Raw genomic sequence first — 25,036 nt, 5'->3', positions numbered from 1 at the left:
AAAATAGAAATAGAAATTATAAATGCAGAAATATAAATATGAAATAATAAATATAAGTATAAATATGAACAATAAATATAAAATACAAATATGATATAAAAATAAATTAAAATTTAAAATATAAATTATAAAAAGAAAACATAAATATAGAACACAAACTAAAATTAGCATGTAAAAATAAAAAGCAATATGAATATAAAATATAAATTAAAATGGAAATACAAAATATAAAATATATATATAGGAATAAAATAGAAATAGAAATTATAAATGCAGAAATATAAATATGAAATAATAAATATAAGTATAAATATGAACATTAAATATAAAATACAAATATGATAATATAAAAAAATAAAATTTAAAATATAAATTATAAAAAGAAAACATAAATATAGAATACAAACTAAAATTAGAATGTAAAAATAAAAAGTAATATGAATATAAAATATGAATTAAAATGGAAATACAAAATATAAAAATAAAGCATTAAATATTAAATAAATTAAACTATAAATTATAAAATAAAATATTCTAAAAATTACATTCCATAAAATAGAATAATCTAAAAATATTCTAAAAATATTCTAAAAATTTAGAATAAAATATTCTAAATATTACATTCATATTTTTAAATATATATTAAAAAAATCAGATTCTCCAGGCCATCCCAGAGGCAGCTTACCATCCTGGTTGCCCCACTCCCAGTCGGGCCCACGGACCACTTTGGCCCCCTGGAAAGTTCCTTTCAGGGTGATGCGAGTCAGGTTCTGCCGAGGGCTCACGAGAACCCTGCAGAAACAAAACCAGAGGAACAAATGAATTTATTGTTGTTGCAGAAACGCCCAAGCTCTGCTCCAGCTGAGGACCCCCCTCATTTAGGGTAATGGAATTTTGGGGTGCCTGCAGGGAGGCAGGGATGGAGCTCAGCCCGTTCTGCAAGCACAGACCCAGAGCAGCAGGGCTGTGGAATTCTGGAACATTCCAGGCTCCCCCAGTGCAGGGAGAAGGAGAGAGGCACCTACGTGATGGTGAACAGGGGGTCTGATGTCCTGTTAAAGCAGCTCCCGATGCCCATGGTGCCACTGGGGCAGCGCCTCTGCCGTGCCCAGGCTGCCACAGAGGCTCCTCATCAGCCAGCAAGGCACCACAATGCACAGGGACTGTCTGGCTGCTCACAATCCAAAAATCCTTCTCATCAGTCACCAAAATCCACAGGGTCCTGCCTGGCTGCTCAGCCAGGATAAAATCCACAAAGGCTTCTTATCAGCCACCAAAATCCACAGAAACCTGCCTGTGGATTGCCTTGCTCACAATCCAAAAATCCTTCTCATCAGCCAGCAAGGCACCAAAATGCACAGGGACCGTCAGGCTGTTCACCCAGGGCACAATCCAAAATTCCTTCTTATCAGTCTCCAAGCCACCAAAATCCACAGGGTCCTGCCTGGCTGCTCAGCCAGGGCAAAATCCCTTTTCAGGATAAAATCCACAACGCCTTCTCATCAGTCACCACAATCCACAGGGACTGTCAGGCTGTTCACTCAGGGTACAATCCACAATGCCTTATTATCAGCCACCAAAATCCACAGAAACCTGCCTGGCTGCTCACAATCCAAAATTCCTTCTCATCAGCCACCAAAATCCACGAGGACCTGCCTGGCTGCTGAGCCAGGGCACAATCCAAAATTCCTTCTTATCAGTCTCCAAGCCACCAAAATCCACAGGGTCCTGCCTGGCTGCTCAGCCAGGGCAAAATCCCTTTTCAGGATAAAATCCACAAAGCTTTCTCATCAGCCACCAAAATCCACAGCGACTGTCTGGCTGATCAGCCAGGATAAAATCCACAAAGGCTTCTCATCAGCCACCACAATCCATGGGACTGTCAGGCTGTTCACCCAGGGCACAATCCACAATGCCTTCTTATCATCCACCAAAATCCACAGAAACCTGCCTGGCTGCTCACAATCCAAAATTCCTTCTCATCAGCCACCAAGCCACCAAAATCCACAGGGTCCTGCCTGGCTGCTCACCCAGGGCACAATCCAAAATTCCTTCTTATCAGTCTCCAAGCCACCAAAATCCACAGGGTCCTGCCTGGCTGCTCAGCCACGGCAAAATCCCTTTTCAGGATAAAATCCACAAAGGCTTCTCATCAGTCACCAAAATGCACAGGGACTGTCTGGCTGCTCAGACAAGGTACAACCCCTTTTCAGGTACAATCCACCAAGCCACCAAAATCCACAGAAAGCTGCCTGGCTGTTCATCCAGGGTACAATCCAAAATTCCTTCTCATCAGTCTCCAAGCCACCAAAATCCACGAGGACTGCCTGGTTGTTCAGCCAGAGGACAATCCCTTTTCAGGGTACAATCCACAAAGCCACCAAATCCACAGGGACCGTCTGGCTGCTCAGTCAGGTCACAATCCCTTTTCAGGATAAAATCCACAAAGGCTTCTCATCAGCCACCAAAATCCACGAGGACCTGTCTGGCTGCTCAGCCAGGGCACAACCCTTTTTCTAGGTACAACCCCTTTTCAAGGTACAACCCCTTTTCAGGCCACAACCCCTTTTCCAGGTGCCCCAACCCCTTTCCAGGTACCCCAATCCCTTTCCAGGTGCCCCAATCCCCTTTCCCAGGTGCCCCAATCCCTTTCCAGGTGCCCCAATCCCTTTTCCAGGTACAATCCTTTTCCAGGTACCCCAATCCCTTTCCAGGTGCCCCAATCCCTTTTCCAGGTACAATCCTTTTCCAGGTACCCCAATCCCTTTCCCAGGTGCCCCAATCCCTTTTCCAGGTACAATCCTTTTCCAGGTACCCCAATCCCTTTCCAGGTACAATCCCTTTTCCAGGTGCCCCAATCCCTTTCCAGGTGCCCCAATCCCTTTTCCAGGTACCCCAATCCCTTTCCAGGTGCCTCAATCCCTTTCCAGGTGCCCCAATCCCTTTTCCAGGTACAATCCCTTTTCCAGGTACCCCAATCCCTTTCCAGGTGCCCCAATCCCTTTCCAGGTGCCCCAATCCCCTTTCCAGGTACAATCCCTTTCCAGGTGCCCCAATCCCTTTCCAGGTGCCCCAATCCCTTTCCAGGTGCCCCAGTCCAGGCGCCCCAATCCCTTTCCAGGTACCCCAATCCCTTTCCAGGTGCCCCAGTCCCTTTCCAGGTGCCCCAATCCCTTTCCAGGTGCCCCAATCCCTTTTCAGGTGCCCCAATCCCTTTCCCAGGTACCCCAATCCCTTTCCAGGTACCCCAATCCCTTTTCAGGTGCCCCAATCCCTTTCCAGGTGCCCCAATCCCTTTTCCAGGTGCCCCAATCCCTTTCCAGGTGCCCCAATCCCTTTCCCAGGTACCCCAATCCCTTTCCAGGTACCCCAATCCCTTTTCAGGTGCCCCAATCCCTTTCCAGGTACCCCAATCCCTTTTCCCAGGTGCCCCAATCCCTTTTCCCAGGTGCCCCAATCCCTTTCCAGGTGCCCCAATCCCTTTCCAGGTGCCCCAATCCCTTTCCAGGTGCCAGGCAGGCTCCTGCCAGCCCAGCCCAGCCAGGGCAGCCCCAGTTCAGCAAGGGGAGAAGGGAGGGAGGGAGGGGAAGTTTCCTGGGGCAGGGCTGAGCTCAGAGCGTTTCTGTTCCATCCAATACCTCCAGAGGGAAGGTGGGGACTCAGCAGGATAAAAAGCTTAGGCTCGAATTTAGTATTTACTTATCCAAGTGCTTAAGTCTTTTACTTTTCTTAACCTGTGCTTTCCAACCCTGTGGGTTTCAAAAGAGGGAGGGACTATTTGTGCCTTGCTGTTGTAATGACTAATGATTAATATTGATTAATTAGCCAGGCTGGAGCTCAGCAGGAGGAAAATGAAGGAGATTTTGTCTGCTTTAAGCACCACCAAGGCTGGATATTGTTATGAAAGAAGATAATGACAGTGGAGGGAAAGGCTCAGCTATTCAGAGCCACTGCTAAAATAATTCATTTTATTGCACTGCCAGGCACTACAGACTGGCTCCAAAAACCAGCGTGGATCTGGGCAGAGCCTCTGAAGCAGCCTGGATGTCTTCACTGCATTCTGTTCAATGTTTTCCTAATAATTTATCAAAGACGTCTGAGCCAAGCCCCGAGACAAAGCGATGAAAATGTAATTCTCTCTTCCAAAGCCTTCCTCTCACAAGGGATGGGATTCAATGCAAAGATTCTTAGTGAGAGTAAAATAAAGCACCGAGCTGAGCTTAAGATGTTTAAATAGCAAAATATCCAGCCCTGATTCTATTCTTGGCAGAAGTTCCCTTTTTGGATCATCACGTAACAGCAGCCATTCCCCAGCCCAACCCTCTCACATTCACCTGCCGCCTCCTCTGGAATCCATGGAGACCAAAAAACCAAAGCTGATCAATTCAGAAAGCTGATTTTCCTTAAAATGGGAAATTATGGGAAACTCCATCTCCTGTCCTGCTGGAATTCTGGGGCCAGAGGTGCCCTCGCCTTCCCCAGCCTCACCAAAATCCTGATTCTGACGCAAGCACTGAATTCCTCAGCCAAAGATTCTTATCAAGGTTTTAATCTAATTCAATGTTTTGCTCCAAATACTGGATAACAACCAAAGTTACCCAGCAGGATGCAAAAACACCCCTGGGATAAATTTAATCACCGTGGTGCTGCCTTTAATAACAAATGCTCTTATCTGAAGAAATAAACACAATTAAAGGGACAAGAAGTAGAAGGGATGGGCACCCTGTAAGGTGGCAGCCTTATATTTATTTATATATATATAGCCTATATATATAATATATATATATATATATATATATATATATATATATATATATATATATATATATACATATATATATATATATAGCCTATATATATAATATATATAAGTTATATATTATAAATATAATATTTATATTTATATTTAAATAGAATATTAATCCCTCCAAATTGATTGATCTGGAGAAATAAAAACAAAAAAAAGTTTAAATTTGCAGCAGCAAGCCAGAGCTCCTTCACACCAGGCAGGGTTGATGTGTTCAGTGGGATTTTTCTGGTGCAGAAAGTTATTATCTGAAGAAATAACCACAATTAAGAGGACTTTGGATTTTTGGGAAGTAGAAGGGATGGGCACCCTGTAAGGTGGCAGCCTTATATATATATATTTTTTTTTTAATATATTTTATATATATATATATATATAGCCTATATATAGATAATATATATCATTTATATATTATAAATATAATATTTTTATTTATATTTAAATATACATATAAATATTATATATATTTATATATTATAAATATAATATTAATCCCTCCAAATTGATTGATCTGGAGAAATTAAAACAAAAACAAGTTTAAATTTGCAGCAGCAAGCCAGAGCTCCCTCACACCACTCTACATAACACGGTTGATGTGTTTTGTGACATTTTTCTCATGCAGAAAGTTCTTATCTGAAGAAATAAACACAATTAAAGGGACAAGAAGTAGAAGGGATGGGCACCCTGTAAGATGGCAGCCTTATATATATATATTTTTTTTTAAATATATATTTTATATATATATATATATATATATAGCCTATATATATAATATATATCATTTATATATTATAAATATAATATTTGAATATAAATATAAATACTATATTTATAATATATAAATATATATTTATATATTATAAATATAATATTACTCCCTCCAAACTGATTCATCTGGAGAAATTAAAACAAAAACGAGTTTGAATTTGCAGCAGCAAGCCAGAGCTCCCTCACACCACTCTACATAACACGGTTGATGTGTTTTGTGACATTTTTCTCATGTAGAAAGTTCTTATCTGAAGAAATAAACACAATTAAGAGGACCAAGAAGTAGAAGGGATGGGTACCCTGTAAGGTGGCAGCCCATAAATATAATATTAATACCTCCAAACTGATTAATCTGGATAAATTTAAGCAAAAACCACTTTTAAATTTGCAGCAGCAAGCCAGAGCTCCTTCACACCAGGCAGGGTTGATGTGTTCAGTGGGATTTTTCTGCTGCAGAAAGTTCTTATCTGAAGAAATAACCACAATTAAGAGGACTTTGGATTTTTGGGAAGTAGAAGGGATGGGCACCCTGTAAGGTGGCAGCCTTTTTTATATATATACATATATATAAATATATAAATATATATATATATATATTTCATATATTATATATACATAGCCTATATATATAATATATATCATTTATATATTATAAATATAATATTTATATTTATATTTAAATATAATATTGATCCCTCCAAATTGATTGATCTGGAGAAATTAAAACAAAAACAAGTTTAAATTTGCAGCAGCAAACCAGAGCTCCCTCACACCACTCTACATAACACGGTTGATGTGTTTTGTGACATTTTTCTCATGCAGAAAGTTCTTATCTGAAGAAATAAACACAATTAAAGGGACAAGAAGTAGAAGGGATGGGCACCCTGTAAGGTGGCAGCCTTATATAAATATTTTTTTAATATATTTTTTATATATATATATATATATGTAGCCTATATATATATAATATATATAATTTATATATTATAAATATACTATTTATATTTATATTTAAATATAAATATTATATATAATATATAAATATATATTCATATATTATAAATATAATATTAATCCCTCCAAACTGATTGATCTGGAGAAATTAAAACAAAAACAAGTTTAAATTCACAGCAGCAAGCCAGAGCTCCCTCACACCACTCTACATAACACGGTTGATGTGTTTTGTGACATTTTTCTCATGCAGAAAGTTCTTATCTGAAGAAATAACCACAATTAAGAGGACTTTGGATTTTTGGGAAGTAGAAGGGATGGGCACCCTGTAAGGTGGCAGCCTTTTATATATATATATATATATATATATATAATATAATATAATTTATATATTATAAATATCTAATTTATATTTATATTTAAATATACATATAAATATTATATTTATAATATATAAATATCTAATTTATATATTATAATATTAATCCCTCCAAACTGATTGATCTGGAGAAATTAAAACAAAAACAAGTTTAAATTCACAGCAGCAAGCCACAGCTCCCTCACACCACTCCACGTCACATGGCTGATGTGTTTTGTGAGATTTTCTGCTGCAGAAAAGTTGTTATAAAAATAAACATAATTAAGAAATAAACATAATTAAGGGGACAAGACATAAAAGGGATGGTCACCCTGTAAACTGGCAACCCATAAACCATAAAATGATAATAAATAAATAAATATCCCATTAAACCCTTCACAAAAGCACAGCCCTAAAGCAGATTTTCAGCTCATGGGCCACACAAACCCCCATCCCAGCCAGGACACACAGAGATTCACCTCCAGAAAAGCCAAAACACAAAGATCTTGCAAGAACTACAGAAAAAAGTGACCTCAAAGCAAGAAATTCCAGGTTTTCTAATCCCCCAGCAAAGCTGCTCCTGAAACCCTTCCAGCAGAGGATAAAGGAGGCATCGCTGACAGATGGCTGCTCAGGAGGAACCGGGCTGGGATCGGATCCCAAAACCTATTTCAGGAACTGCCTTCACCCAGATTTCTCCTGTAAAATCCTCTCCATCCTTAACAAGGCACATTTATTGACAAAGCAGGCTGTAACCTTAAAATACATTAATTAACAGTGGTTTTTTTGGTGACCCCAAAGTAATCTGGAGCCCAAAACCTATTTCACGAATATTCAGATTTTTTCCTTTTCAATCCTCTCCCTCCTTGACAAGGTAAAGCTCACGACAAAACCCTTATATCATAAATGTGGATATTCTTATAACACATCTTTATCAGTAAAAACTGTTGTTTTTTGGTAACTCCAAAGTAATCTGGATCGCAAAACCTATTTCAGGAACTGCCTTCACCCAGATTTTTCCTTTTCAATCCTCTCCATCCTTGACAAGGCACAGTTCACCACAAAACCAGCTGTATCCTTAAAATACATTCATTAACAGTGGTTTTTTTCAGTAACCTCAAAGCAATCTGGATCCCAAAACCTATTTCAGGCACTGCCTTTATTCAGATTTCTCCTGTAAAATCCTCTCCATGCTTGACAAGGCACAGTTCATGACAAACCCTTATATTATATCATAAATGTGGATATTCTTATAACACATCTTTATCAGTAAAAACTGTGGTTTTTTGCGACCCCCAAAGTAATTTGGATCCCAAAACCTATTTCAGTAACTGCCTTTATTCAGATTTTTTCCCTTTTCAATCCTCTCCATCCTTGACAAGACACAGTTCACCACAAAACCAGCTGTATCCTTAAAATACATTAATTAATGGTGGGTTTTCTGGTAACCCCAAAGTAATCTGGATCCCAAAACCTATTCCAGGAACTGCCTTCACCCAGATTTCTCCTTTAAAATCCTCTCCATCCTTGACAAGGCACAGTTCAAGACAAAACCAGCTGTATCCTTAAAATACATTAATTAATGGTGGTTTTTTTGGTGACCCCAAAGTAATCTGGATCCCAAAACCTATTTCAGGCACTGCCTTTATTCAGATTTTTCCTTTGCAATCCTCTCCATCCCTGACAAGGCACAGTTCACGACAAAACCAGCTGTATCCTTAAAATACATTAATTAACAGTGGTTTTTTTCAGTAACTCCAAAGTAATTTGGATCCCAAAACCTATTTCAGGAACTGCCTTTATTCAGATTTCTCCTTTAAAATCCTCTCCATCCTTGACAAGGCACAGTTCATGACAAAACCAGCTGTATCCTTAAAATACATTAATTAACAGTGGGTTTTCTGGTAACCCCAAAGTAATCTGGATCCCAAAACCTATTTCACGAATATTCAGATTTTTTCCTTTTCAATCCTCTCCCTCCTTGACAAGGTAAAGCTCACGACAAAACCCTTATATCATAAATGTGGATATTCTTATAACACATCTTTATCAGTAAAAACTGTTGTTTTTTGTGACCCCCAAAGTAATCCGGATCCCAAAACCTATTTCAGGAGTTGCCTTTATTCAGATTTTTTCCCTTCAATCTCCTCCATCCCTGACAAGACACAGTTCAAGACAAAACCAGCTGTATCCTTAAAATACATTAATTAATGGTGTTTTTATGGTAACCCCAAAGTAATCTGGATCCCAAAACCTATTTCAGGAACTGTCCTTTATTCAGATTTTTCCTTTAAAATCCTCTCCATCCTTAACAAGGCACATTTATTGACAAAGCAGGCTGTAACCTTAAAATACATTAATTAACAGTGTTTTTTTTGGTGACCCCAAAGTAATCTGGATCCCAAAAGCTATTTCAGAAACTGCCTTTATTCAGATTTTTCCCTTTTCAATCCTCTCCATCCTTGACAAGGCACAGTTCACCACAAAACCAGCTGTATCCTTAAAATACATTAATTAACAGTGGATTTTTTGGTAACCCCAAAGTAATCTGGATCCCAAAACCTATTTCACGAATATTCAGATTTTTTCCTTTTCAATCCTCTCCCTCCTTGACAAGGTAAAGCTCACGACAAAACCCTTATATCATAAATGTGGATATTCTTATATCCACATCTTTATCAGTAAAAAACGTTGTTTTCTGGTAACCCCAAAGCAATCTGGATCCCAAAACCTATTTCAGGAATTGCCTTTATTCAGATTTTTTCCCTTTTCAATTCCCTCCATCCTTAACAAGGCACATTTATTGACAAAGCAGGCTGTACCCTTAAAATACATTAATTAACAGTGGTTTTTCTGGTGACCCCAGAGTAATCTGGATCCCAAAACCTATTTCAGGAACTGCTTTTATTCAGATTTTTTCCCTTTTCAATCCTCTCCATCCTTGACAAGACACAGTTCACCACAAAACCAGCTGTATCCCTAAAATACATTAATTAACAGGGGTTTTTTGGTAACTCCAAAGTAATCTGGATCCCAAAACCTATTTCAGGAACTGCCTTTATTCAGATTTTTTTCCTTTTCAATCCTCTCCATCCTTGACAAGGCAAAGTTCATGACAAAACCCTTATATCATAAATGTGAATATTTTTATAACACAGGAATTTATCTGTAAAAGCTGTGGGGTTTTTGGTAACCCCCAAAGTCATTTGGATCACAGGAACCTATTTGATAGGTTTATAAATTTATATTAATAGGTTTATTCTTATAACACATCTTCATCAATAACAGCTGTGGTTTTTTGGTAACCCCTAAAGTAATTTAGATCAATTTACTGAAAATGCCACAGCAGGGAAGGTTTCAGACCAAGGCTACAAAATGGGAAATAAAAAGGTCCCTGCAGACAGAAAATATCAATATAAAATATGTCAATACCTGTTCTAGAAATGAAACAGAATAATCCAAATTACACAAGGGAAGCCCCAGCATGAAAATTCACCTTGGTGCTCATGGTTGGGTTTTTTTTAAGGAGGCACAAACAATTTATCTGGCAAATTATGGTGGTTTTTCCCATACAATAAAATTTCTCTAAAGTAAAATACAAATCCATTAACAGATTAAAAAAAAAAATAAATCCATATTAATACATTAATTTGATTCCAAACATTCCCCACCCAAATTTCTTAGCTCAGATGTTAAATAACTATTATTAAACTATTTATTAATAATATATTATATATTATTATATATATAATATATATAATATAATAATATATAATATTAATATATATTATATATTATATTATATTTTATATAATATTATATATAAATATTTATAATATTGATATTATATATATAATGCATTTATATTATTATATATTATATATTATATATTATATATTATATATTATATATTATATATTATATTATATATTATATTTCTTTCAAACTTTGTTTAAATAATATAATATATATATTATATATTAATATAATTATATATTAATATATAATATATATATTATATTATTTAAACAAAGTTTGAAAGAAATAGTTAAAAACACCACCTGCTGGGGAGGTTGCTGTGTAAATAATTTACATTATTTCTATTATTGCCCAGAAATCAAACACCCAGCAGTTGTCACTGGATGGGAATTTGGATTATTTGAACTGCCCAGGCCTAAATCCGAGCCCACACTTGTTCCTGGATCTGATTTCCCACTCCACCAGCCAGAGCTGGTTTAATTAAGAATTACAGCTGAAAATAACTGCAATTTCTGTTTGGACTACAGGATAAAGCACAATGGGAGAAAATATTTGTATTTCTTGTGCTCGATTACACAAAACATTTCCCCGTGCAGCTCGCTGGCTCCTCCAGCTCCATTGTTTGCCAGGAAAAAAATAAAAAATAAAAAACAAGGCTTGTGAAAAACCCACTGAGGTTGTGATTTACTGGTGAGAAAAGGCCAGGAAATAACCTGGGTAAATTATTCCACATCTGAAATTCGGCCCAGCCCTGAGCAGGGCATCCAAGCAAAATGTTGGAGTTGCATGGGAATAGAACAACATCAATATTTTGTACGAGATTATCTCAGGTTTGATTACAGAAACCTATTTCAGGAACTGTCTTTATGCAGATTTTTTCCTTTATTCAGATTTTTTTCCTTTTTTGTTTTTTTTTGCAGAACTCACCAGAATGTGCCTGAATTTTCCAGCCCTAAGAGAAAACTGGTGAGCTTTGCTCTGCTGCCCTGCTCACAGACATTGCCCTCCCAGTTATTCAGCAAATATTCAGGAAATGGATGCAACAGCTCTGAAAAAAGCTCTTCAGTAAAACTCAGTTCCATCCTTTTAAGCCAAGGATGAGAGGCTCTCCCACAAGAGCCATAAAATCCAAACTAAACAAGAAATAAAAACAATAATATTTATTATATTCATTATAGAAATATCATATGCATAATATATTATGTATAATATATAATTATATAAGAATATATTATGTATGTCATATATAATAATATATATTATATAATATATAGTATATATAGTATATAATATGTAACGTATAAAATATATAACATTATATATAATAGAGTATATATTTGCTATCTTTATTGTATAAACATAATTATATAATATATAACATATATAATATATAATGTATAATATATAATATATGTAATTATTTTTATAATATCAAATATATAATATATAATATATAATAAAATATAGTATATAGTTTATATATTATATAGTATATAATATATAGTATATAATATATAATGTATATTATATATAATATTATATATATTATATGATATTATATGATCTTATATGATATATTTGTTATATTTTTATAGAAATATAAAAATATAATATAATGTAATGTAATGTAATATAAATATAATAAAAACTTTGGTTTTCTCTCTTTGTCCTTAACGAACTGCCAAAGGTTTTATTTCTACTTTACTTAGAAAGAAAGAAAAAAAAATAGAAGAAAACACTCTGATTTTCTCTTCTTTTTTTCTCTTCTTTTTTTCCTTCTACTTTATTTAGAAGGAAAAAAAAGAAAATACTCTGATTTTCTTTTTGTCCTGAAGGGACTTCCAAAGGTTTTATCTTCTACTTAACTTAGAAGAAAAAAAATATTATACTACACTATACTACACTATACTATACTATACTATACTATATTACACTATACTATATTACACTATATTATACTATATTACACTATACTATATTACACTATATTATACTATATTACACTATATTACACTATACTATATTACACTATATTATACTATATTACACTATACTATATTATACTATACTATACAATACTATATTATATTACACTATACTATACTATATTATATTATATTATACTATACGATATTATACTATATTACACTATACTATATTATACTATACTATATAATACTGTATTATACTATACTATACTATATTATACTAGACTATACTATATTATACTAGACTATACCATATTATACTATACTATAGTATATTATACTATATTACACTCCACTACACCATACTATATTATACATAATATTTATATTAAATTTCTATTTATTCTATGAAATTTCTCTTTATTCTCCAGGAGGGAGGGGGTGATTGTGACTCACGGCTGCGAGTGCGCGGTCTCGTAGCGCTCGAAGGCGTGCGCCAGGTCGTGCTTGTTGCCCATGTAGCACTGCGTGCACAGGTCGTAGTCGAAGCACAGCTTGCACTTCCAGCGCATGCCGCGGATGCCGTGCTTCTTGCAGCAGTCGCAGATGATGTTGGGGTGACGGACACCTGCGGGGAAAGGGAACGGGAGAGGCAATGGAATTCTGGGGAAAATACGCAGGGATTCTGGGAAAATCCGCAGGGATCCAGGGAAAATCCGCAGGAATTCTGGGGGAAATCCGCAGGAATCCCGGGGAAAATCTGCAGAAATTCCAGGGAAAATCCACAGGAATCCCGGGGAAAATCTGCAGAAATTCCAGGGAAAATCAGGATTTTATAACCACCCTTCCAGTACTGCAGATTGCCAAATCCTTCTAGAAAAGGATCTTTGAGATCCACAGGAATTCCAGGGAAAATCCACAGGAATCCCGGGGAAAATCCGCAGGAATTCCAGGGAAAATCCGCAGGAATCCCGGGGAAAATCCGCAGGGACCCCGGGGAAAATCCACAGGGATTCCAGGGAAAATCCGCAGGAATTCTGGGGAAATCCACAGGAATCCCGGGGAAAATCCACAGAAATTCCGGGGAAAATCCGCAGGAATTCCGGGGGAAATCCACAGGAATCCCGGGGAAAATCCACAGGGATTCCAGGGAAAATCTACAGGAATTCCACGGAAAATCCACAGGGATTCCAGGGAAAATCCGCAGGAATCCGGGGAAAATCCACAGGAATCCCGGGGAAAACCCGCAGGAATCCTGGGGAAAATCCGCAGGGATCCCGGGGAAAATCCACAGGGATTCCAGGGAAAATCTACAGGGATTCCGGGGAAAATCCGCAGGAATCCCAGGGAAAATCCGCAGGGATTCCAGGGAAAATCCACAGGAATCCCGGGGGAAATCCACAGGAATTCATAACCACCCTTCCAGTACTGCAGATTGCCAAAGCCTTCCAGAAAAAGATCTTTGAGATCCACAGGAATTCTGGGAAAATCCACAGGAATTCCGGGGAAAATCCACAGGGATTACGGGGAAAATCTACAGGGATTCCAGGGAAAATCAGGATTTCATAACCACCCTTCCGGTACTGCAGATTGCCAAAACCTTCCAGAAAAAGATCTGTGAGATCCACAGGAATTCCGGGGAAAATCTGCAGGAATTCCGGGGAAAATCCACAGAAATCCCAGGGAAAATCCGCAGGAATCCCGAGGAAAATCCACAGAAATTCCAGGGAAAATCCGCAGGAATCCCGAGGAAAATCCACAGGAATCCCGGGAAAAATCCACAGGGATTCCAGGGAAAAATCCACAGGGATTCCAGGGAAAATCTACACGAATCCCGGGGAAAATCTACAGGAATCCCGGGGAAAATCCACAGGAATTCCAGGGAAAATCAGGTTTTTAGAATCACCCTTCCGGTACTGCAGATTGCCAAAACCTTCCAGAAAAGGATCTTTGATATCCACAGGAATTCTGGGGAAAATCCACAGAAATTCCGGGGAAAATCCGCAGGGATCCCAGGGAAAATCAGGATTTCATAACCACTCTTCCAGTACTGCAGATTGCCAAACCCTTCTAGAAAATGATCTTTGAGATCCACAGGAATTCCGGGGAAAATCCACAGGAATTCCGGGGAAAATCCACAGGAATTCCGGGGAAAATCCACAGGAATTCCGGGGAAAATCCGCAGGAATTCCAGGGAAAATCCACAGGGATCCCGGGGAAAATCCGCAGAAATTCCAGGGAAAATCCACAGGGATTCCGGGGCAAATCCTCAGGAATTCCGGCGAAAATCCACAGGAATCCCAGGGAAAATCCACAGAGATTCCAGGGAAAATCCACAGGGATTCCGGGGAAAATCCACAGGAATCCCGGGGAAAATCCGCAGGAATCCCAGGGAAAATCCACAGAAATTACGGGGAAAATCAGGAGTTTAGAAGCACCCTTCCGGCACTGCAGAATTCCAAACCCTTCTAGAAAAGGATCTTTGAGATCCACACAAATTCCATGGAAAATCAAGATTTTAGAACGACCCTTCCAGCACTGCAGAACGCCAAACCCTGCTCCAGCAGAGCCTTTGCACAGAGAGAAATTTGCACAGAATTTGCACAGAATTAAATTAAATTCTTTACAAATCACACAGACACGTACAAGTAAGGTTCTAAATTACTTCTCGGTTATTTTGCACACCCCTGGATGCACATCACTGCGCAGGCAGTGAGCAGGGCTGGCACAGGGACAGGGGTACCCTGGGCAGGAGTGGCAGTGCCAGGGGCTGTGCCCTCTGTGCTCTTTGCACAGACAGAAACATTAAATTAAATTAAATTCTTAACAAATCACACAGACACATACAAGTAAGGTTCTAAATTACTGCTGGGTTATTTTGCACACCCCTGGATGCACATTGCTGTGCAGGCAGCGAGCAGGGCTGGCACATGGACAGGGGCACCCTGGGCAGGAATGGCAGTGCCAGGGGCTGTGCCCTTGCCCTCTGTGCTCTTTCCACAGAGAGAAACATTAAATTCTTTACAAATCACACAGACACGTACAAGCAAAGTTCTAAATTACTGCTGGGTTATTTTGCACACTCCTGGATGTGCATCACCGCGCAGGCAGCGAGCAGGGCTGGCACAGGGACAGGGGTACCCTGGGCAGGAACGGCAGTGCCAGGGGCTGTGCCCTTTGCACAGAGAGAAACATTAAACTCTTTACAAATCACACAGACACGTACAAGTAAGGTTCAAAATTACTGCTGGGTTATTTTGCACACCCCTGGATGTGCATTGCCGTATAGGCAGCGAGCAGGGCTGGCACAGGGACAGGGGCACCCTGGGCAGGAGTGGCAGTACCAGGGGCTGTGCCCTCTGTGCTCTTTGCACAGAGAGAAACATTAAATTCTGTACAAACCACACAGATATGCACAAGTAAGGCTCTAAATTACTGCTGGGTTAGTGCATCACCGCGCAGGCAGCGAGCAGGGCTGGCACAGGGACAGGGGTACCCTGGGCAGGAATGGCAGTGCCAGGGGCTGTGCCCTTTGCACAGAGAGAAACATTAAATTCTTTACAAATTACACAGACACGTACAAGCAAGGTTCTAAATTACTGCTGGGTTATTTAGCCACCAACAAATCCCAGCATCACCAGGCAGGCAGCGAGCAGGGCTGGCACAGGGACAGGGGTACCCTGGGCAGGAATGGCAGTGCCAGGGGCTGTGCCCAGCAGAGCCTTTGCACAGAGAGAAACATTAAATTCTTTACAAATCACACAGACACGTACAAGCAAAGTTCTAAATTACTGCTGGGTTATTTTGCACACCCCTGGATGTGCATTGCCATGGAGGCAGCGAGTAGAGGCTGGCACAGGGACAGGGGTACCCTGGGCAGGAGTGGCAGTGCCAGGGGCTGTGCCCTCTGTGCTCTTTGCACAGAGAGAAACATTAAATTAAACTCTCTACAAATCACACAGACATGCACAAATAAAGTTCTAAATTACTGCTGGGTTATTTAGCCACCAACAAATCCCAGCATCGCCAGGCAGGCAGTGAGCAGGGCTGGCACAGGGACAGGGGTACCCTGGGCAGGAATGGCAGTGCCAGGGGCAGTGCCCTTGCCCAGACCCTGCTCCAGCAGAGCCTTTGCACAGAGAGAAACAATAAATTAAATTCTTTACAAATCACACAGACACGTACAAATAAGGTTCTAAATTACTAGCACAGGGACAAGGGTACCCTGGGCAGGAGTGGCAGTGCCAGGGGCTGTGCCCTCTGTGCTCTTTGCACAGAGGGAAACATTAAATTAAATTAAATTCTTTACAAATCACACAGACATGTACAAGTAAGGTTCTAAATTACTGCTGGGTTATTTAGCCACCAACAAATCCCAGCACCACCAGGCAGGCAGCGAGCAGGGCTGGCACAGGGACAGGGGTACCCTGGGCAGGAATGGCAGTGCCAGGGGCTGTGCCCGCTGCGCTCACCTATCTGGGCGTTGTCGTAGAGCAGCAGGTCGTAGGCGCCCTGGAAGCCCGTGCGGTAGTTGGTCCTGTTGCCCTGGTCCCACTGCACCACCACGGTCTTGTCGGGCGTGGTGGGGCTGCCCGTGCGGCCGATCTCCACCACGGTGCCCACGTTGCCCTCGCCGCTGTCCTGGCTGCCCCACTTCCAGTCCACTCCGCGCACAACCCTCATCCCCACCTGCATGCTGGCCTGGGGGTCCGGCTCCATGATCCGCACGGCAAAGCCTACACGCGCTGCCGCTGCTCGGGGGTCTCGGGCGGGGGCAGCATGGTCAGCACACCTGGGAACGAAACAGCAGAAATTCAGGGGTGCCACTCCAGTGCCACTCCGGTACCACTACAGTGCCACTCCTCACATCACACCTCCCACCCAGAATGGTCAGCACACCTGGGAACGAAACAACAGAAATTCAGGGGGTGCCACTACAGTGCCACTCTGGTACCACTACAGTGCCACTCCAGTGCCACTCTGGTACCACTCGAGTGCCACTCCGGTGCCACTCCTCACATCCCATCTCCCACCCAGCATGGTCAGCACACCTGGGAATAAAACAGCAGAAATTCAGGGGGTGCCACTCCGGTGCCACTCCGGTACCACTCCGGTGCCACTCCGGTGCCACTCCGGTGCCACTCGAGTGTCACTCCGGTGCCACTCCAGTGCCACTACAGTGCCACTCCGGTGCCACTCCGGTGCCACTCCTATACCACTCCGATACCACTCTGATACCACTCCGGTGCCACTCTGGTGCCACTCCGGTGCCACTCCGGTGCCACTCCGGTACCACTCTGGTACCACTCCGGTGCCACTACGGTGCCACTCCGGTGCCACTACAGTGCCACTCCGGTGCCACTCTGGCGCCACTCTGGCGCCACTCCAGTGCCACTCCGGTGCCACTCTGGTGCCACTCCAGTGCCACTCCAGTGCCACTCCTCACATCCCATCTCCCACCCAGAATGGTCAGCACACCTGGGAATGAAACAGCAAAAATTCAGGGGTGCCACTCCGGTGCCACTCCGGTACCACTCCGGTGCCACTCGAGTGCCACTCCGGTACCACTCCAGTGCCACTCGAGTGCCACTCCGATACCACTCCAGTACCACTCGAGTGCCACTCCGATACCACTCCGGTGCCACTCCGGTACCACTCCGGTGCCACTCGAGTGCCACTCCGGTACCACTCCAGTGCCACTCGAGTGCCACTCCGATACCACTCCAGTGCCACTCCGGTGCCACTCCGGTACCACTCCGGTGCCACTCCGGTGCCACTCCGGTGCCACTCCAGTGCCACTCCGGTGCCACTCCGGTGCCACTCCGGTACCACTCCGGTACCACTCCGGTGCCACTCCGGTGCCACTCCGGTGCCACTCCTCACATCCCATCTCCCACCCAGAATGGTCAGCCTACCAAAAAAGCCTGACTTGCTGCAATAAATCTGCTTTATTCAATGTGTGTTTTATGATTGGCTTTTGGCAAATATCCCAATCAGTATTATATGCGTTATGTCAGACAGTGGTGCTGTATTCATTTTTTTAGTAGAGTGTTAAATACAGTTTTAGGTTATGACATAATGTTAAAATAGAAACTATGTTATGTGAGATACGAAATCTTTCAGAGAAAAAGAATTTACTGCTCCATTATCAGAAGAAACTTCTTCCTGCCTCACTCAGCCATGAGGACAATGTCAGGATCCAGAGGAAGAAGCTGACACTGACCAGAGAGAATCCTGTGTTTAAATGGACTTTGGGCATCACATATGAGGTGTATGAATATGTAACAGGTTATTCTTTTAGGTTATAACATAATGTTAAAATAGAAACGATGCTATGTAAGATACTTTTTAAAAGAAAGGATTTGCAGCGAGACAGCAGCCACAGGACACCTAAATCTTTCAGAGAAAGAGAATTTATTGCTCTCTTATACTTCTTCCCACCTCACTCAGGATTCAGAGGAAGAATCTGACACTGACCAGACAGAATCCTGTGTTTAAATGGAATTTATGCATCATGTATGACATGTATGAATATGCAACAGGCTGTTGCTTTTAAGGGTTAATCCTCTGTTTACCTGGGTCCTTTTTCAGCCTTATTTTGCCAGAAAAAGGTCCCTAGACTGTCTGGAACTCTTTGTTTTTATTGTTCTAATTCAAATTGTCCAAATTAGTATTACCCTAACTACACTGCTATTTTTATAACCATTTTATTATTATTAAATTTTGAAAATTTTAAAAACGAGTGGTTGGCGTTTTTCACGTTCACAAATGGGATTCTCACAGCTTAGGCATTGATGGGAGTGAATAGAAAAATCTAACCAGGCTTCCAAGGCTCATCAGCATCTGCAATAATATCCAAAAACTTCTTCCACAAAGTTTTTGGATATTGAGGGAAGAGAACTGGGCAAGGAATCTACAAAATTCCAGTACCAGCCCTTGACTCCAAACTCAGGAATAAACACAGAGACACAACAGCAGCAGAAACAAGCAAGCACAGTAAATAAAATTGAAAGAAATGAGCAAGAAAACGCCAGCAGCAAGATTTTAGCAATAAAAGTGAATTTCGGTCAATTTTTCAGGAAGTCTCCTCACATGCATCTCATCTTTTTACAGCACTGTCAAGTTTCACTTGCCCTTCAAGTCAGTTTTGGTTTTGATTTGAGGATACAGGAAGTTTTAAAATTTGAAAGAATCATTTGCCTGTTTTCCCCAAGCAAGGGCAGTTTTACAAAAACACGATCAATGTCAGATTAATTTCAGTCCTTTCCTGTTATTTATCCATGAGCCACAGCAGGAACAGGGCAGGGCTGCTGCTCCACTTGCAATAAACCCAGCAGATTTAGAGCTGCCTTTATCTGGGTGGTTCTCACTTATTTCAGTTGTTTCTTTCCCTTTCAGTAATATTTGAGTGGTTCTCACTCTGTTTTTTTCATCTATTTCTTCACCTTGTTAAAGGATGTAGGTCTAAAGGAAGCACCAGTAAATTTAATGTTCAGGAGCTTTGTGCAAATTCTTCATTCCAGCATTCTGGTTTCCTAAGAAATGGATATAAACCAGTACATTTTATTAATTTCACCTTGTAAAATTTACGAATTTCGCCTTGTTAAAGGATGTAGGCCTGAAGGAAGGAAATTTATTAATATTCAGGAGAATATCAGTGAGATCAGTGAGACAGGGCCAGCCTTCCCAGCTGTTGCCATGACAACGAGGTGAACACCACACAGATGCAGCACATCCTCAATCCTGAATTCAGTCAGACTCTTAAACCAAGCAGATTCTCAAATCCTTGTTTGATAAGGATAAGCATAAGACAGACAAAAGGAATGTGGCTTTCAATGTGCAGAGCCTGGAAAAATCTCCTGTAGCATCCTTGGGCATCCCTGGATCTTCCTCCTGAGCTATCCACAACACCCAGATTTCCTCAAAAATTTAAAATATGGCTCAAAAGGATGCCAAGGGATGAAAAATGGGGATGGCACAAGCAGAGCTCCCCCAGTGCCAGCACACAGAGTGAGGGGAGCTGGCCCAGCTGAGGGGATGTGCTCGGCCCAGCAGCAGCTCTGGGCCCTGGATCTTCCTCCTGAGCTATCCACAACACCCAGATTTCCTCAAAAATTTAAAATAAAGCTCAACAGGATGCCAAGGGATAAAGAAGGGGGATGGCACAAGCAGAGCTCCCTCAGTGCCAGCACACAGAGTGAGGGGAGCTGGCCCAGCTGAGGGGATGTGCTCGGCCCAGCAGCAGCTCTGGGCCCTGGATCTTCCTCTGGGCTATCCACAACACCCAGATTTTGTAAAAATTTTAAAATAAGGCTCAAGAGGATGCCAAGGGACCAATAATGCAGATGGCACAAGCAAAGTCCCCTCAGTGCCAGGACAGAGAGTGTGGGGAGCTGGCCCAGCTGAGGGGATGTGCTGAGCCCAGCAGCAGCTCTGGGCCCTGGATCTTCCTCTGGGCTACCCACAACACCCAGATTTTATAAAAATTTTAAAATAAGGCTCAAGAGGATGCCAAGGGATGAAAAATGCAGATGGCACAAGCAGAGCTCCCCCAATGCCAGCACACAGAGTGAGGGGAGCTGGCCCAGCTGAGGGGATGTGCTGAGCCCCAGCAGGAGCTCTGGGCCCTCGATCTTCCTCCTGAGCTATCCACAACACCCAGATTTCCTCAAAAATTTAAAATAAGGCTCAAGAGGATGCCAAGGGACCAATAATGCAGATGGCACAAGCAGAGTACCCTCAGTGCCAGCACACAGAGTGTGGGGAGCTGCTCCAGCTGAGGGGATGTGCTCAGCCCCAGCAGCAGCTCAGCCCTGGGATGTGCTTTCAACGCTGCCACCCACCAATAAAAACATCTGAAAACCACCAAACCCTAAAAATAAACCCATCCTCCAGCCAAACATCCCCTTTTGAATGCGTGGAGGAGTGGTTTGATGCAAAACCATCCAAAAAAAAAAAAAAAATTTGATGCAAATTTGCAGCGTGAGCCCAATCCGTGCTCAGCCTCGGCCTCTCCCTGCCCTCAGTGCTGTGACACCCAAACACCTGGCACGGCAGGGCAGCATCACAGCAGCTGTCCTGGGGAACTCCTCATCATCCTCCCTCATCTTCATCATCACTAAAAGCCACCCTGGGGACTCTTTAATTTGTTTTTGTGGGGGTGGATGTAACACTGTTGAGCTGGGGATGCGCCAGTGCTCACTGTCTCTGTGAGAGCAGGAATTATCAAAGAATATTCTGTGTGAGAGCAGGAATTATCAAAGAATTTTCTTTGTGGCAGGAATTATCAAAGAATATTCTGTGTGAGAGCAGGAATTATCAAAGAATATTCTGTGTGAGAGCAGGAATTATCAAAGAATATTCTCTGTGAGGAATTATCAAAGAATATTCTCTGTGAGAGCAGGAATTACCAAAGAATATTCTTTGTGAGAGCAGGAATTACCAAAGAATATTCTTTGTGAGAGCAGGAATTATCAAAGAATATTCTCTGTGAGAGCAGGAATTACCAAAGAGTATTCTCTGTGAGGAATTACCAAAGAATATTTTCTGTGAGAGCAGGAATTACCAAAGAATATTCTCTGTGAGGAATTACCAAAGAATATTTTCTGTGAGAGCAGGAATTACCAAAGAATATTCTCTGTGAGGAATTACCAAAGAATATTCTCTGTGAGAGCAGGAATTATCAAAGAATATTCTCTGTGAGAGCAGGAATTATCAAAGAATATTCTCTGTGGCAGGAATTACCAAAGAATATTCTGTGTGAGAGCAGGAATTATCAAAGAATATTCTCTGTGGCAGGAATTACCAAAGAATATTCTGTGTGAGAGCAGGAATTATCAAAGAATATTCTGTGTGAGAGCAGGAATTATCAAAGAATATTCTCTGTGGCAGGAATTATCAAAGAATATTCTGTGTGAGAGCAGGAATTATCAAAGAATATTCTCTGTGAGAGCAGGAATTATCAAAGAATATCCTTAATAAACCCACATTTCCCTGTGCACTTTCCCACAAATTCTGGATGCTGCCGGAGCTCAGCTGCACCCCTGTGATACTGAAATCCTTCAAAGTTTTACAAAAAGCACCAGCAGCCCTCGAGGATGCCTTCCTAACCTGAATATTCCATTTTCCACACATTTTCTCCCCCTCTCCTCCTCAGGGGAGATGCACAACAGGAGGGAAAAGCTGCTCCAAATCTCAGAATTATTGATTTCCCTAAGTGGAAATGTTTCACTCACTGAAGCAAAAACTCCTCCCCTGATGCTGCCTGGGCTGTAATTATTCCAGGTGGAGCTGCCAGAAATAATTCAGAAAGGAAACATCAGTTTCCCATGGGAATTTCAGGTAAGCATGAGGGAATAATCCAGATTTCTGAATCCTCATCTAACACCGTGACCTTGCCTGCTGTGACACAGCAGGAAATCCCACTAAAAGTTCATTGGAAAAAAAGAGAAATTGGTTGGATTTCAGCTTTCGGCCCACAAAATTTAAGCTGCAATAATCGTGGCAACTTTCTGCCAATATTTCAATATTTCAGCCCAATTTCCACCTGCTGGGAGGCAAAGGTTGCTCACAGCAAACAGAAGCCAGTGCTGACAAAAATCAGGGCCTGGTGAAATCACATTATTTGAACAGCATGGTAAACAGAGAACATGTTTAAAATTAAAAACAATTTAAAAAATAAAATAAAAAAGAGCTTTTTTTCTTCCCTTTACACATATTTTGCAGTTTGAATTGTGAATTGCTCCACTTCAGAGATTTGCCCATGCAGGATTTGCTTCCTCAGGTAATTTCAAATCCCACATTTCCCCAAAATTCCCAATTTCCCCAACTGATCAGCCCCCAAATCAGCCAGAATTACACTGAAATTTGAAAATAACATAATTGTCCATTTCTTACTCTTTTCATTCTCTTTGCCTCTTCCAGTGCCATTAAATAAATTCTTACCAAGTCACTAAAAGTATAAATTAATCAACTACCACCACTGTAAAACTTCAAGACTTAATTTTAGATATCCTCATATCAAAAATATCAACACAATTTTGGTGTCCTGGCTGAATTAACCCAGTTCATACTGAATTAAAATCTGCTGGGTTTTAGCACTTCCTCCACTATTTCAGGACTGAATTTTGCATATTCTCACATCAAAAATATCAACTTAATTTTGGTGTCCTGGCTGAATTAAGCCAGCTCATATTGAATTAAAAACTGTTGGGTTTTACCACTTTCTCCACTATTTTAAGACTTATTTTTGGATATCCTCACATCAAAAATATCAACATAATTTTGGTGTCCTCCAGCTCATATTGAATTAAAATCTGCTGGGTTTTAGCGCTTTTTCCCCTATTTCTGTATTTCCCTACAGAATTAAGGCTCAGCAGGGTTTTCTCCCTTTCCTGACACAAATTTCACAGCTCAGTGCACCATCAATTATTGCTCCCTACCTGCAAGGCAGAAATAAACACTTTTGTGCTCTTTAATAACACAACCAGGATCAAATACCTCTGCTCAAGGCTTTCAGCTGCAAAGTTTACCACCAAGGTAATTGGTAATATTCATTATTCATGTCAAAAACCTGAAAGGTAATTAGTAATATTCATTATTCGTGTCAAAAACCTGAAAGGTAATTAGTAATACTCATTATTCATGCCAAAAAACTGAAATTCACACAAAAATAGTTGATATTGGAGGAAAACAGAGCAGAAAAGCAGCAAAACACATAGAAAATCAGGAGCAGATGCTGCTTTTGTGGTTTAAATACCAACAGCAGATAAATGAAACCGTTTTAATGATAAATTAATCTGAGGTGAAATTTAAAAAAATCAAATATATGGGGCAGCTGCTGCCGGTGAAACAAATCCATCAAATAAAAAAATAAAATCCTGAACGAGGTGAAATAATTTCCCAAACCTCACGTGCTCCCGGAGTATATTGAACTCTAATTAAATCCCAGAGTATTACATAAACAGAATAAAGCAGGTGATTAATAAGGCTCTGCTCGGGGATTTAATACCTTGTCATTCCAGCTCCCTGAAACACAAGGGAGGAAAAGTAAAAATAACCAGCCAGGCTAAAAATAACCAGGAACTGGTTAAAAATAACCAGTTTAACTGGTTAAAAATAACCAGTAAAAAAAAACCAGCAAGGATTTATCTCTGCAATCAACACTCGGCCTTTGCAAATGCCAGCCCATTGATCCGCGCTGCCCAAAGTGAATTTTCCATTTCATTTTTACACTGGCACTGAGTTGTTTTATTCCCTTTCAGTAATATCTGAGTGGTTCTCACTCTGTTTTTTCATCTATTTCTAAAATTGGTAAAGGATTGTAGGTCTAAAGGAAGTACCAATAAATTTAATATTCAGGAGCTTTGTGCGAACTCTTCATTCCAGCATTCTGCTTTCCTAAAAAATGGATATAAACCAGTAAATTTACTAATTTCACCTTGTAAATTTATTAATTTCACCTTG

At 40.7% G+C, this 25,036-nt stretch overlaps 1 protein-coding gene across 7 annotated transcripts in view; it reads right to left on the bottom strand.

Moving 5' to 3' along the window:
* The window catches only part of MIB2 (MIB E3 ubiquitin protein ligase 2), a 67,751-nt gene that overhangs the window by 32,646 nt on the left and 10,069 nt on the right, over positions 1-25,036 (bottom strand). For 6 of the 7 annotated variants that reach the window (XR_012583749.1, XR_012583750.1, XR_012583751.1 and 3 more), the window contains exons 2-4: positions 17,044-17,363; positions 13,028-13,199; positions 686-792 (exon numbers count right to left, since the gene is read on the bottom strand). Coding sequence is in view for 3 of the 7 variants with exons in the window: in XM_074558715.1 (XP_074414816.1) it covers positions 686-792; positions 13,028-13,199; positions 17,044-17,290 (526 nt within the window). In the remaining 4 variants the exon portion in view is untranslated. Of the gene's footprint in view, positions 1-685; positions 793-1,025; positions 1,197-13,027; positions 13,200-17,043; positions 17,364-25,036 lie in introns of those variants that run through there. The other variant, XR_012583752.1, reaches the window with a different exon arrangement.

This window comes from Zonotrichia albicollis, chromosome 25, assembly GCF_047830755.1.
Source record: "Zonotrichia albicollis isolate bZonAlb1 chromosome 25, bZonAlb1.hap1, whole genome shotgun sequence".
Classification (NCBI taxonomy): domain Eukaryota; kingdom Metazoa; phylum Chordata; class Aves; order Passeriformes; family Passerellidae; genus Zonotrichia; species Zonotrichia albicollis.
Note: the sequence above shows the minus strand (reverse complement) of the source record. Positions and strands in the feature narration are given on the sequence as shown.